This window comes from Bos taurus, chromosome 7, assembly GCF_002263795.3.
Source record: "Bos taurus isolate L1 Dominette 01449 registration number 42190680 breed Hereford chromosome 7, ARS-UCD2.0, whole genome shotgun sequence".
NCBI classification, from domain to species: domain Eukaryota; kingdom Metazoa; phylum Chordata; class Mammalia; order Artiodactyla; family Bovidae; genus Bos; species Bos taurus.
The window spans coordinates 25,816,022-25,831,602 of record NC_037334.1 but is presented as its reverse complement, the minus strand read 5'-3'; the positions used below and the strand labels follow the sequence as shown (position 1 = coordinate 25,831,602).

Below are 15,581 nucleotides of genomic sequence, written 5' to 3'. Positions count from 1 at the left end.
CTTTGCACACTTAAGATGAAATTTTTGTGGTCTTAAATAACTGGCATGTCCAAAGAAAGAGAACAACTGTGACATTTTAATGTGATATGTACTTAAAGCATTTGTCAATGAAAAGTGCATTGGCGTGCCCATGGTGAGGATGTACACAGAAGATATTACTGCACTCTAGGTTACAGAGCCAGTGAGACGTTTTTAACTGTAATTAAAAAATCCTTGGAGAAGTATTTTTTCCTAAAGCTTTGTTTTTGTCCATTATTGTAAAAAGAAATCTGGCTTCATCCTAGTTTGTCTCTAAAATGCTCAGGAATCTTATGTTAGGGAAGAAACAACAGGTCAATTTGGCAAGAAATTTTTTTTTTTACTGAGGAATCATCATTAAACCAACCCCTTGTATTGAAGTAGTATTCTCTCTTAGGTCACGCAGAATATGAACTATGACTTCTGATATGTAAAAGATAATTTAAACCAGTGAATTAAAAGACAAGTTAACTTTTGGATATTACAAACTGAAAAACTATAAATTCTTAAAGACATGCATTGCAGAATAAATTAATTTATATTATAAACAATGTTAATTATTAAGAACTTACTGTCTTTCTGATCAAATACCTTTTTTGATATTTGTGTTCACCAAAACGTTTAAGAATTAAAAACTAATCCAAAAGAGAGAAACTACCTCCCTTTCCTTTTCATTTAGAAAAAAGTTGTTGTTTGTGATACATTGACAATTTCTTTTTTTCTTGTATGGTAAGAGCTAGAGTAGTAAACATAATGAACTGTTCAAGTGACAACATCAGTATTTACATAGCAGGCTGAAATTCAAAGGGGACATCTGATCTGGAAATGTATGGGAGCCATCACTTATTACTCGTCACATATGGATGGTGGTTAAAGCTACAGGTCTGGTGAGATGACCATAGGGAAGAAATAGGGTGAAAAAAAGAGATGGGTCTAAGACCAAGTGTTGAACTGACTTCTGCCATTTAAATGCTGGGGGTAAGAAAAATAAATAAATAAATAAATGCTGGGGGAAAGAAGCTGAGAGAGTATGGTATTTCAAAAAATGTTTGAAGAAAGAGGGGTTTGTCAACAGTATCATGAGCTACTTCAAAAGACCTTTGAGAGAGAGACTAAAAAATGTACATTAGACATTATATTTGGTAGCAGAGAAGACTTTGAATGTCTTGAAACATTTCAGTGTTGTAGCATGGTGAAGCCAGATCGGTGAGCATTGATAAATAGACTGTATAGTATTTCAGCAAGTTTGGCTGGGCATTTGGAGGTGGGATGTGCAGTGTATAGCAAAAAGATAACCATGATTAGAGGAGAAAGAATGATCAAGTTGAGGTCGAAATTTGAATATACAAGGGAGAGTATCCATAGTGTAAAAATTCTACTTTTCTCTACTCCCTGCAAAGAAATGATGACCATGGAAATCAGTTCCTTTTCATTCTTATATTTTTTGTAGTCTCAGAAAAATGGTCAGTTACTCAGGTTTTCTCTCCCGAAGTTTCTCTCTTCATTTTTTTCCGGTAGCTTCCCCCACTAGCTCTTTATCCCTGGCCCCTCTCCTAAGTTCCAGTCATGAATTTTTTAATAGCCTGATAGAACTCTTTGTTTCATGGCTCCTCAAATTCAGTATGTCCAATTGAATTAATCATTTTCTTTTCAGACTGACATAATTGATCAGTATCTCTCTCTGTTCCATTGAGAAATCCTTCCAGTCACTGAGGGCCTACCTCTCTGGGTCTTCCATTGTTTCCTTTGCCTCTCTTCCCCACCCCATTCTTGCTCCCAGTCTCAATCCCTGCTTTGTAGGTTCAGGTTCACAGTGCTACATTTTGAAAGATTATGTCCCTAAATATATTTGAATTAATTTGGTCCATCTCATTCAATATGGTATTATCCAAAAAATCATTTCTTTCTGACATTGTATTCATTATATGAAAAACAGTAAAAAAAAAAAAAGTTTGTCTAAAAATGGTAGATAAAAGATTTTATTTATGTACCTTCTGTCAGTATAATATATAGTCCATAATTGTACATGTGAAATTCTTCTGGTAGTAAGATTTGTATATAATAGTGTGTGTGTGTGTGTGTGTGTGTATAGATAAAATGCCATACTCAACAGTGTCCCTATTTCTCTGAAACTAATGTATTTATAGAAACAAAATGTGTATTCTATGTTGGTTTCCTATTATTTTGGAAATTAATATAATTATAAACCCAATTTCATTAACTTAAATTTGTTGATTTAAATATAAATGACATAATTGATTTTAACTTTTGAATTGTATTTTAAAGATTAATAACACTTTTTAAAGTAGAGCTATTGTAACATGATAAGGAAGTTAAAAGTTTATTTGGACTCCTCTTTGTTTTAAAATACATTATTCATGCAGAAAAACCTTATTTTGTGTCTTAAATAATAGTTCATAGTATAGTGGAAAGTAGTATAATTTTGCTAGATTGTCAACTTTGAGGTTGAATTCTAATAAACACCCACAGCAAAAATTTTGAGATGCCATCTTGCTTCTGAATTATTAAAGACACCCACATTAGTACTTAGCCTTAGAGAAAGTAGCCTGTTAGGTACACACATCTTTAGTTTTCTTTTAATAGAAATGGGAATAGAAAGTCTCTCTTCATTATTATAGGTATTGAATTTTCTTGTAATACTTGCAGGTTATATAATAATTTAAACTGTTATTTTATAACTGAAGAGCATTAAATATCCTAGAGTGAAATCTAAGGAACTTCTGGCTATTTTAAAGGTAATTGAGTTAAAAGGCAGACATTTTTGTTCTTGTTTTATTTGGATAATGGAACAGTTGAGTCATCAGTTCTCTTTTGGGGGCAAGGCTTGGGGAACTCATCAGTGATGTCCTACTGTCTAGAACGTAAACGGCGGTGGACATAAAGCCAAAGTGGGGTGCTGAGCTACCAGGCCCCTGATTACATTTTTCCTGTTTGTACATGTTTCTAACATGTTTAGCTGTTACTGGTTTATGTCAAATTCTACGTGAGAAAGAGGGCTAAAAATAGGCAGATACATTGACTGAAATGAGGAGTAACAGTCTGCAGTCTGATAGAGAAGAGGTGAGAAAGATGAAAAGATGTAGTCATTGCAACAAGTACTTCATGGTCTAGCAATTCTATATGTATACCCAGGATAAATAAAAAACACATGTAGCTCAGTAGTTAAGAATCTGCCTGCCAATGTAAGAGACGCAGGTTCAATCCCTGGGTTGGGAAGATCCCCTGGAGAAGGAAATGGCAACCCACTCCAGTATCTTTGCCTGGGAAGTCCCATGCACAGAGAAGCCTGGCAGGCTGTAGTCCATGGGGTCGCAAAAGAGTTGGACAGAACTTAGCGACTAAACAACAGCAGGTCTTGGTTGACAGCACTTTGAAAAACCATCAGCAACAATGCATTTGAATCTACTTGGCTAGCAGAAGTCAAAGGAAAAAAGGAAGTTTGTATTATTACATACATTTCACTCTGTTGTAACACAAAACTTGCTTCAGCTCATTTTTGTGAGAAAAATTATATTCAGAATTCAGTAGAGTGTGCAACCACTGAAAATGATTCTTTAAAAGGAACTATAAAAAAAAAAAGAAAAAAAAAAGGAACTATGGACAGGGAAAGAGAATGTAAAGAACAGAAACTAAGAATTATAGAATCAGACGTGAAACATAAAAGCCTTAGAGGGAAACACTTGTGAAAATGCACTGTGTCAACCAGTTCATGTCTGAATCTGAGAAAAGTCAGGCAAGAGTGAAGAGCACTGAATGAAGTACTGAGTAAAGACAGCAGTTAGGAGTGAACCTTGGGGTCAACAGAGTCCCACTATCAGCAACTGTACAGAGAAAAGCGTTCATTGGTTCCAAAGAGGAGTTTGACAGTGTTAACACTGAAATTTCAGATATGGGTTGGATGCATCCGGGCAATATGAAGTTGAGACTAGAGAGACAAGGTCTGAATTGACCCACCTGGCTAACCTATACTTAGCAAATAGTATTCTTTGTGTTCTCGGGATACCACCAAAATGTAATTAAAATTTGAAATTATTAAAATGGATTTGATGTCACAATAAGATTTACAGATTTAAAACTCAATGATTAAGGTTTTCTTCCACTTTATTGATTTACATTTTCGATCCCTGGGTTGGGAAGATCCCCTGGAGAAGGGAAAGGCTACCCACTCCAGTATTCTGGCCTGGAGAATTCATGGACTGTATAGTCCATGGGGTCGCAAAGAGTCGGTCACAACTGAGTGACTTTCACTTTCAGGTAAAATATTTAGAAACTCTTGGTTCTTGGAATTCTGTACTGTGCCCTCCTTAAACATGGTTAAGTGTGTTTAGTGATGATTGTTTTATCAAGTGGTTTTAAATGTTAAATAACTCTTAAGCATAATTCACATTTCCTCTTATGACCAGGAACCTTTTGAGGATGGCTTTGCAAATGGAGAAGAAAGCACGCCAACCAGAGAGGCTGTGGTCACATACACTGCGGAAAGTAAAGGAGTCGTGAAGTTTGGCTGGATTAAGGGTGTACTAGTATGTACCTATAGACCTAATTTTAGAGTCACATATTTCTGTTTATTAGAAAGTCTTCCTAGTATTATCATTAATTCTCAAATAATGTTTTCTCTTCCTAAAACAGTTTTATCTGGTTTTTAAGGAGAACCAAATTAATAACTTATACCTCCTTTTCTTCTGGGTATTAAATTGGGTAAAGGAAATATGCTTATTCATTTAATTGAATTATACTTGGTTACCTCTGAATTATATTATATAACCTCTTATGAATCTCACATATTGTCACTTCTCAGAAATTAAGTATGAAGCTGTTACATTGATGGGAGCAGCAGGATCAAGGAAGCTGGGCAGGCAGCATAGCTGAAATGTGCCTGCTTCCTTTCCTGCTACCAGATTGTCTTTTGAAGAGAAATGTGTAGAAGTTAAGCAGCAGAATATAGGAGAAATATTTATGTTGAGATCACATCAGTAGACAGGTTTAGGTAACTAAGGTTCAGATTTACTTTTTTTTTTTCCCTGTGTTTGAATAGGGTCTAAGGATCTAACTAGAGTAGACAGTCTGATTGAGACTCTGGAAGCGCTAAATTAGAGTTGTGTTGACATTTAGGGGAGTAGAGGGAAAGTTCCAGTTCTAGCCATAGTTTTATTGTCTAATTGGTAGAATGCATTTTATGCTCTGGGTTGTATTGTTTGCCTAGTCTTAGATTTTAGCATTTCAGAAGACTATACTGTGTATGAGCATAATAAATAAAAGTAAAAATAAGTTGGGGATACTGTCTTACGAAGAGTTTTGGTTTCTGAAACGTGTCAATAGTTAGCATTCGAGTTGACAAATATTACAGAATTATTTAAGGCTACTTAGAAATTATGAAATGAGGATGTTATTAAGGAGTAAGTTAAAAATTAAACTTACTTGGTTTGAAAAGGCGGAACATACACTGCTCTTCTTTAGGGCTGAAGTCTTGAAATATTCCTTGTATCTTTCTTGTTCATTTGCTTCTGCTGCTTCAGATAATTTGTGTGTGTGTGTGTGTGTGTGTGTATGTAAAATATATACACACTCATATATTACATCATACTTATACTTTAGTTAGCTCACATTGAAGCTCTCAGTAAAGTTCTTTGTAAAAATATCTGTTAAAATCTTCGGATAAGAGATTTAAAATGACTTCCTGTAGTTTTAAAAGTATGTTATCCAGCTGTTGGCTAGTTGAGCATTTACTGTGTATTGTATTTAATTACTTTTCATCTGTGACTTGGCTCTTCCTCTTCTAGGTACGTTGTATGTTAAACATTTGGGGAGTGATGCTCTTTATTAGATTGTCATGGATTGTGGGTCAAGCTGGAATAGGTGAGTGAAATTACATACTGTTGATTCATTTGAGAATGAGTAGGGGAAGTAACTGAGTTCATAAAATTCAATAAAGTTCATAAAATTCATAAAATTCAACTGAGTTCATAAAATTCTAAAGTTCATAAAATTCAGTCAGTTGGAATCATTCTAAGCTACATTCTCCTTTGTGTCAGAGAGTTGTCTTAATGTCCCTTTTTCTAATTCTGGATTTGATCTAAAATGGGTTAAAAGTAAGATAATTTGTAAGTTATAATGTTAATTCAATATACTTAGACTCATCAGTTCTAGATGTGGCAGATTTAAATGAGACTACAAGTATTCTCAAGTTCTCTTTTCTCTTTCCCTGAAGGTCTGTCAGTCATTGTAATAGCAATGGCCACTGTCGTGACAACTATCACAGGATTGTCTACATCAGCAATAGCTACTAATGGGTTTGTACGAGGAGGTAAATTCAGTCTTTTCAGATCATCGTCATTGGATTACTGACACTAAATAAACAGATTTAAAAATATTTCTATTTTTTACCTTAAAAACAACATTTTGGGTTCTGTATAGGCAAGAAAGTTGCTGTTGAGCACTTCTGAAGTAGATTTTGAATATAAAATTTTAAATTGATCCATATACAAACATGTATGCTTCAAATTGTTCAGGTGTTCAGGTGTCTGGTAGCAAGAATGGAGCTTCTAACTGGGTTTCTTCTCCATTGAGGCACCCTTTGTTACCTCCTCCCAGGATTTCGCCCTTGGATTAGTGTTGTGCAGCCTGCATTTGGTCAGTATTATACAGGTGTCACCTCGTTCCTCCCCACTGAAGGAAATGTTCCTCATGGTCTTAACAGCTTGTGTAAGTTAAACCTGAATCCATACCCTCAAATCCAGCTCTCTTCTGAGGGTACCCTGAGGCCTGTTGTATTGGAGCCCACAAGATCTGCCTTGTAAGGTTTTACTCTTGCCAGGAAGAATACCCAAGACAGCAGGAGAATGGTTTTGGGACCCCTGAGAACAAGAAGAAAAGAAATCCATTTTCCAAAGCAGAACTCATCATTCAGCTGGAGGGGAAGATGCTGAGAGAAAGAAGAGAAGATGTGTACCAGCTCCTATAAATTCATCATAGCAGATCAACTGAGGAGGGCATCTGCCTGTTCCATCTGCCTCAACTATTTTGCAGATCTGTATTTAATGTTACATACATACAACTTCTGCTTTATCTGTATTAGTACTTGGGGAAAGAACCAGATTCAGCTTTTCATTTTTCCCCAGTCTCTTCATATATCTTATGTTTCAGAGGATTCAGATCACTGTAGCCCTAGCGGAAGCTGGTAGCTCATATCAGTACAGTTATGACTGTGTGTTGGCTGTTTTATGTGTACATGAAGTTGGGGTCTAAGATGTGGGTATGCCCGAGAGTTAATCAGGCAATGCTGAGAGGTTCTTGGTTGCTTGTCAACTAGGTGCCCCATGCTTCATTTCATTCTGCTACTATTAGGGAATGGAAGTAGAAGGAGAAATGGATGCAGTATTAGTTATTTGAGAGGATCAGCAAATCATCATCGACTTTCTCCTTGTCTTCAGCCCTTCAAATCTAGGTTGTGAGCCTCAAGGGGATTGGGGCACAGACCCACTGTCAGCACAAACCCCAGACTGTTCTCTATGGGAGTTCAAACTTCTGGAAAGTATAGATTTTCCTGCATTGTGACTAAAAAACCACTTCATGCAGTACTACCAGTAGTTTTTATATATTTTTACAAATACTTCAGAGACTTGTATCTAATCTTCTGTCCTGGGACATGGACAAAGTATGAGAATGTGGAATGCATGAAGCTGTGTCCCAAAAAAGTACCATGTTGCAGTTTTGTCTGACTTCCCTCAAAATGATAAGTCAGTTTACAGAGTAAACTAAAACTATAGGGAAAAACACACACACACACACACATATAAATATATATATATATAAACATAATATATATATATAAAACATATATATATGGAATTATATAATTTGAAATTCTTATGTTACCACTTATTCTTAAATGACAAAGTAAATATGTTTGCTGAGATAATGAAACCTATAGGAAAAGAGAAGCCGTTAATTTAAAGAAATGACCAAATACTTTGAAGCTTTACTAGAAGGCATTGATTTTTCATTTAGATCAGTCAATGATGTTAGAAACCTAGTTGATCTTTTATAGAATATAAGTGAGCTGCATTATCTGCAGTTAAAGTTCCTGTAGATTCTTGCAATGAATGTAAACTCCTGTCTCCTCTATATATGCTTCATAGACTTTGAGATCCCTAACAGAATTTATTTTGGTTTCTTGGTAAAACAGTATTACCACATGGGAAAAAGTGGATATAGGTATAAAACTGGTGAGATTACATTTTATTCTGTATTCATGATTCTAAATTAAAAATACCAGTATGAATCATACAGTTTATCCCAAAAGAGTGTATTTCTTAGCTCTCTCCACAAAAATCACCTGTCACAGATGGTCAGCCCAGTACCAGTGAGCACCCCTAGTGCCCACATTGTGTATTTTCATTCCAAGGAACCAGGGGACCTTGGAGAAATTACTGATTCCATATCCGGGTAGGAAATGTACTAGACAAGTCTAGACATCTTTTCTCATCAGTAAGTAAAGAAGATAACAAAGGCTATTGTTTCATGTTAAAAGGACTGAGGAGCCAACTTGAAAAAGCTAATACTTTGGATAGTTTGAACAGGAGTACTACTAATTATAACTGATTTAAATGAAAGCATAATATAAGATAAAATCCCTAGCTTCACAGACATCACACAAACATACAAAATCTCATTTTTACCTTTGTAGAATGCTAGAGAACTAATTTATTTTGAAAATTGATAAAGAATCTAGTGTGAATCAGGTTTTCTGAATGAAAATTTCCCTACCTCAACTCAGTATAAGAAAGAAATGAATAAGAGATTTATCCTTTAGGAAATTATTCTACAAAATAAGTGAAGAAGAAAAAGAAATTGGTTCTTACAATTCTGTAAATGCTTTACTTAATAAGAGCACCTGTGAAGTACTGAATGTGATGTGCCTATAGCTCCAGGAAGCATAGAATAGGCAGGGAAAAGAGGACTTACAAATGAGACTATAGGATGACAGCAGCAAATGCCAGACTGGGAATCTGTCTGGAACAAGGAATCCTTGTTCAATAAAATTTTGCAGGGAGCAAAAAGATAGAGGGGGGGTTATGGTTTAAAACAAACTTTCAGACTTGGTTCATGTATAGATGGGGTTATCGTTCAGTATTGTGGGGCCAGGGGTGCCTACACTGAATGCCCTCTATCCCAGTCACTGAGGACTTAATTTTGACTTCTTCCTTGAAAGGGCTGCATAATGGGAGATCAGGGGAACTGGAACTATCTAGAAGGTCAGGGTGCAAAGAGTTAGGTAGAGATGCAATGGGAATAGCAATATCTGCATTGGATGCCCTCTAGCCCAATCACTGAGGATTGAAAGTTGACTATTAAGGGAATTAACAAGAAAATATTTTACTAAAAATATTGCTGATTGTGGTTGCTCTGTTTAATAATTTCATTTTCAGGAGCCCTCTTTTAAACTTGAGCATGTAGTAATTAATATAAACTACTTTGAGGTAGTGTTTGACAGTTTAATTTGTTTTATCTTGGTTCTTAATTATAATATGTATTTTTCTATATTAATACTGCATAATATTTTATTCTCATTTTATAAGGTGTGTGCTTCCAACTCCACGGAAGTGTGTGAAATGTGTTTTGTTCTTTATGCCATAGGAGAGATTTAATGTTACTAAGTAAGATCATGGCATCTGGTCCCATCACTTCATGGCAAATAGATAGGGAAACAGTGGAAACAGTGTCAGACTTTATTTTTGGGGGGCTCCAAAATCACTGCAGATAGTGACTGCAGCCATGAAGTTAAAAGACGCTTACTCCTTGGAAGAAAAGTTATGACCAACCTAGATAGCATATTGAAAAGCAGAGACATTAGTTTGCCAACAAAGGTCCGTCTAGTCAAGGCTATGGTTTTTCCAGTGGTCATGTATGGATGTGAGAGTTGGAAGTGAAGAAAGCTGAGTGCCGAAGAATTGATGCTTTTGAACTGTGGTGTTGGAGAAGACTCTTGAGAGTTCCTTGGACCGCAAGGAGATCTAACCAGTCCATTCTGAAGGAGATCAGCCCTGGGATTTTTGGAAGGAATGATGCTAAAGCTGAAACTCCAGTACTTTGGCCACCTCATGTGAAGAGTTGACTCATTGGAAAAGACTCTGATGCTGGGAAGGATTGGGGGCAGGAGGAGAAGGGCATGACAGAGGATGAGATGGCTGGATGGCATCACTGACTTGATGGACGTGAGTCTGAGTGAACTCCGGGAGTTGGTGATGGACAGGGAGGCCTGGTGCTCTGCAATTCACGGGGTTGCAAAGAGTCGGACACGACTGAGTGACTGAACTGAACTGAAGTAGCCTTTACACTGACTTTAACAGTACCTTTTAGAGATTTAAACAGGTAGAATCTAGAGAAGTGTAGTTTTTTAAAAAATAGAAATTAACTGTCAACTTGTAAAGAAATGTGCTGTTCTGTGCTTAGTCGCTCAGTCGTGTTCAACTCTTTGTGACCCCATGGACAGCAGACAGCCAGCCTCATCTTCTCCATGGGAATTCTCCAGGCAAGAATACTGGAGTGGGTTGCCATGCCTTCCACCAGGGGATCTTCTCAACCCAGGGATCGAACCCAGGTCTCCCGCATTGCAGGCAGATTCTTTACCGAGTGAGCCACCAGGGAAGCCCAAGGATACTGGTGTGGGTAGCCTATCCCTTCTCTAGGGGATCTTCTCGAACCAGGAATTGAACTGGGGTCTCCTGCATTGCAGGTGGATTCTTTACCAGCTGAGCTACCAGGGAAGCCCTGTAAAGAAGTATAATGGTGTCCGATTATGAAGTCTAGGATAAAAATAATACGGAAACATTCAGGGGAAGAAAAAGAGTTAAAACTTAGAAAATGCAAGGTTTTTAGTTTCAGTCTTGATTGGATTATAGTAGTAATGGGAGGAGGGTACTATTTGAAGCTATTAGTGGCAAGTTAGAGAACCATCTCCTCAGTCCTCTATTTCCACGGAGTAGAACTAGCACCGCCAACTAGCTGATGGAGTCCCTTCTTTCCTTCTCCTCTGGCATACTCCCTGCCCTAGCCATATACACATGCAGCCCAGAACTCTTTCCCATCCTGCAAATCCTGCCAGTGTTCTTGAAAGCTCCTGTTTTACAGAATTTACAGGTTCTGCAACTCAGATGGTGCTGGCCAGCTTCTACTGTCACTCAGATCTGCGTTTCCTAGATTTCACAGGCCAGAGTTTCTTCTGTCCACAGACAATCTCTGAATATCAACTCATTATGAAATAGAGGACAACCACAGGCAGCCTTTTATAATATGGAGATGTGAATTCTGGATTTTGATTTATAGTGTATTATATGAACTGAGCAATAGAAGGGAACAGTTCTTCAACCACTGTGTGGTTTGGAGCATAAAAACAGAGGTCAGTACACTTTCAAATAAAAGCCCAGACTACATCAAATTTCTGAGAGGTAGTTCTGAGAATCTAAAATCAGTAGAAACCTACCTATGTGACTAAGATCAAATTTTTATATTCCTTGTATTTCAGTTCATCAACAGATAATTGTTGAGTATGGGTTTTAGATTTTTAACTATGAACAGGCTCACATTATGTGAGACAGAGATTATGTTTCTCCCCGCTGCTGTCACTCCCCTCCACCCCCGCTTAGATAGCCACTTGTCTAGCTCCATTTGTCAACAAACTATCTATTCCATACTGAATTAGTTTTGGTGCTGTTGTTGAAAACCGAATTTTCTGTGTATTGTCTTTATTGTATCCTGTTCCATTGATTCGTTTATTCTTATACCAGTTATTCCAAGACTACCCTGTTTTGATTGCTTAGCTTTATAAGTTCTAAGTCTTAAAACTTTGTTCTTTTTCAAAATTGTTTTGACTCTTCTAGGTTCTTTGTATTGCCATGTAAAATTTTTGAATAGGCAGTATCAATTTCTCTGAAGACAGAAAACCTTGCTGGGACTTTGGGATTTCACTCTTAACATTTTTGCCGGGGAAGAATGGTCATGTTAACAATATTGACTCTTCCAGTCTCTAAACATGGTGTATCTTTCTATTTATTTAGATCTTTGTTTCTGTCAGCAGTGTTGTATATTTTTCAGTATAGAGATCTTGCATGTTTTGTTCAATGTATCCCTCAGTCATGTTTTTCATCTGGTAGATGGTAATTGTAAATTTCATTTTCCAAATTTTTTAATGACTGTGTGTAGAAACGCAGTAGACTTACGTGTCTTGGTTCTGTGACTTTGCTAAAGATAAAGTCGTCATCTGTGAACAGACATGGTTTATACTCTTTCTTTTCAATCTTCAGTGTTTTCTTCTCTCCCTCTCTTTTTCCCTCTCCTTCTATTTTGTCAGCCTGTTGAAATAGATAGGACCTTCAGTACCATGGTAAAGAAGCAGTGAGGATAAACATCCTTGTGGTGTTGCCAGTTTTAGGGGGACTGAGTTGAATATATCACTATTAAGATGTTAACTGTGGAGTTCTAGAAGATGTAATTTGTCAGATTGAGACAGTTCTATTTCTAGATTGCTGGTAGTATTTATCATGAATGAATGTTGGATTTTGTTACATTTTTTCTACATCTGTTGAAATGGTTATGTGGTTTTTTTCTCTTATTCTGTTATTATCAAAATTATATGGTATTTTGAATCTCAGTAACCTCGCATTCGTGGCATAAACTCCACAAAGATCAAAGATATATTTGGTCAAAAAAATATTATGGTTTCTGCTACTTTTTACTTGCTAACATTTTGTTAACGACTTTTGAATCTATGATCATGAGAAATATTTGTCTAAAATTTTCTTTTTTTGTCATAATCTGTGTCAGGTTTTGGTATTAGGATTAAGTTCAACTCATAAGGGGTGTTGGCTAGTACTGGTTCTTCCTCAATTTTCTGAAAGAGTTTTTGTAAAACTGATCTTATTTCTTTCTCACTGCTGAAGCTCCCTGGGCCTGTGGTTCTGTGTGTGTGTGTGTGTGTGTGTGTGTATTTCAAATTTAATTTCTTAGGAGTATTTCAATTTACTGTTCTTGTCATAGTTCTGACAACTTTTTCAAAGAATTTGTCCATTTTCACCTTAATTGATTTTTCTTTATAGTTTTCTGCAACTGTGGTCTTAACTTTTTTTTTTTTCCCCTACATTGGGCTTTCCTTTTTTTCTGTTTTCTTAAGGTAGAAGCTTAGGTAATTGATTTCATATTATTTATTTACTTTTAGTAGAAGTGTCTTTTTTTTTAATATTAGTACTTAAAGCTGTAATTCCTGCTTTAGGTTTATCCCACTAATTTTGATAGGTTCTCTTTTCATTATTGTTCAGTTCAAAATACTTTTTAATTTCCCTTGTGATTTGTTCTTTTACTAGTGGGTTACTTAAAAATATGTTGCATAATTTAAAACATATTCAGGTGAAGTCCGTACATTTAATTCAGCACTGTTATCAGTAATGCTATGTCATTTCAGTTCTTTGAAATATATAGTGACTTGTTTTATGGCCAGTAATCATATAGCTGTTGATTAACCTAGTCAGAGTTTTGGTTATTGATTTGAAATCTACTTAGAGCTGCAGGGACATGTATCCCCAAATCAATATGTAGTAATAATGGAACCCAGTGTATAGTATTGTATTACTTAGCATCTCTGGTGTCTGTTTCATTGGTGTTTTCTACACTTAGAAGACAGGGCATTTTACAGCCAAATTTTGAGAGTTCATGAGGATATCTTTTCCATATCGACTTTCTGTGTTTGCTTGAACAACAGATTTTTTTGTAAATAAAATAGTTTTTCTATTGTTGCCTTTTAATTCATAATTTTTTTATACTCTTCAGCTTGTTCAATGATAATAAAATGTCTTATTTAATTTTACATACTGTACTGAATAAGCACTCAGAGAGACTTGAGTTTAAGCCCATTTCTTCCCTTACTATATGTGTGACTGTGGTCAAGTTACTTAACCTCTGTAAGCCTGAATTTTCACATATGTAAAATGGGAATGATAATCGTACAGTTGTCCCTTGAATAACACATAGGTAAGAGATGCTGATGACCCCTACGCAGTTGAAAATCCTTGTATAACTTTTGAGTTCCCCAAAACTTAACTATGGATTACTATTGACCAGAAGCCTTGTAGGTAACATAAACCATTGATTAACAGATATTTGTGTATATGTATTATATATTGTATTCTTACAGTAAAGTAAACCAGAGAGAATAAAATGTTATTAAGAAAATTCTAGTGAGGAAAAAGTACATTTACAGTACTGTACTGATGCCATACGTTTTACATCATCTTTTTACAAGATTAATCATTTGTTAATACCTGCATTAATATTGTCTTATATGTTACAAAACACTATTTGTGTTACATGTATTACTAACACTAGAGATAAAACGAAAAGATGCACTTTGCTGTACACCTGAAAGTAAGACATCATGCAAATCAACTATATTCCAACAGAAGTTTTTTTAAAATGTGAGAAATTATAAACATTTAACAAATGGAAAGATAATGTGAAAAGTGGAATTTATATTTATTTACTGGTATACCAATTCACACATTGAAAACAAAGAGGCAGAAATATGATTGCTTTATTGTAGCCTAGTATAATGATAGGAGAAGGCAATGGCACCCCACTCCAGTACGATTGCCTGGAAAATCCCATGGACGGAGGAGCCTGGTAGGCTGCCGTCCATGGGGTCGCTAGGAGTCTGGCATGACTGAACGACTTCAGTTTCACTTTTCACTTTCATGCATTGGAGAAGGAAATGGCAACCCACTCCAGTGTTCTTGCCTGGAGACTCCCAGGGACGGGGGAGCCTGGTGGGCTGCCATCTATGGGGTCGCACAGAGTCGGACACAACTCAAGCGACTTAGCAGCAGCAGTAGCAGTATAATGATATGATTGTATCATGGTAGCCTAGCCTCTGCACTAATGAGTGAATCCTTGTACAATTTTTATGGCATACAGTATTATAGTCATATTCATAGTATAGTATTATAAACACTGTTACATTTTTAAAAAACCACTTATCTGCGATGATGTGCAGTTTCTCTGATTACCAGAGAGGGAGGGACAGAGCACAGCTTGTTTTGTATGTTAATTCTCTGAGCAGTTAATGTATTAGAAAGAAAATTAACATATATTCGGTTTGCTTGCGGCCCTGCCCCCTGGCTGCCCCTCTGGCTCCACAGCTCAGTACAAACAGCCGAGGGTCCCAACCCACTAGTTTTGCAGCCAGGAGTTAAGCCTGCAAGAAGGGACCCTTCTGGAGCTTGATGCCACGGACTTCAGTGAGGGAGAGCCCAAAAAAATAAAAAAAAAAAAAAGAAAATTAACATATTAATTTCATAGTAGGTATCATTTACCTTAAACCTATGTAAAGATAGACTAGTGTCCACATACATTTTATGTATTAATGACATACCTAACTTGTTCTTAATTTTTTCTGTATTTCTATACCATGTGATTCATGTGTGAGTTTTTTCAAATTATCACAGATCTCCAAAAAAATTTTCAGTATATTTATTGAAAAAATCCACATATAAGTG

At 36.2% G+C, this 15,581-nt stretch overlaps 1 protein-coding gene across 3 annotated transcripts in view; it reads left to right on the top strand.

Annotated features, from left to right (window-relative positions):
- Window positions 1–15,581, top strand: part of SLC12A2 (solute carrier family 12 member 2) — a 94,199-nt gene that overhangs the window by 21,456 nt on the left and 57,162 nt on the right. For all 3 annotated transcript variants that reach the window (XM_005209087.4, XM_005209086.4, NM_174782.3), the window contains 3 exon segments: window positions 4,443–4,562; window positions 5,820–5,895; window positions 6,248–6,343. In XM_005209087.4, the coding sequence (XP_005209144.1) occupies window positions 4,443–4,562; window positions 5,820–5,895; window positions 6,248–6,343 (292 nt within the window).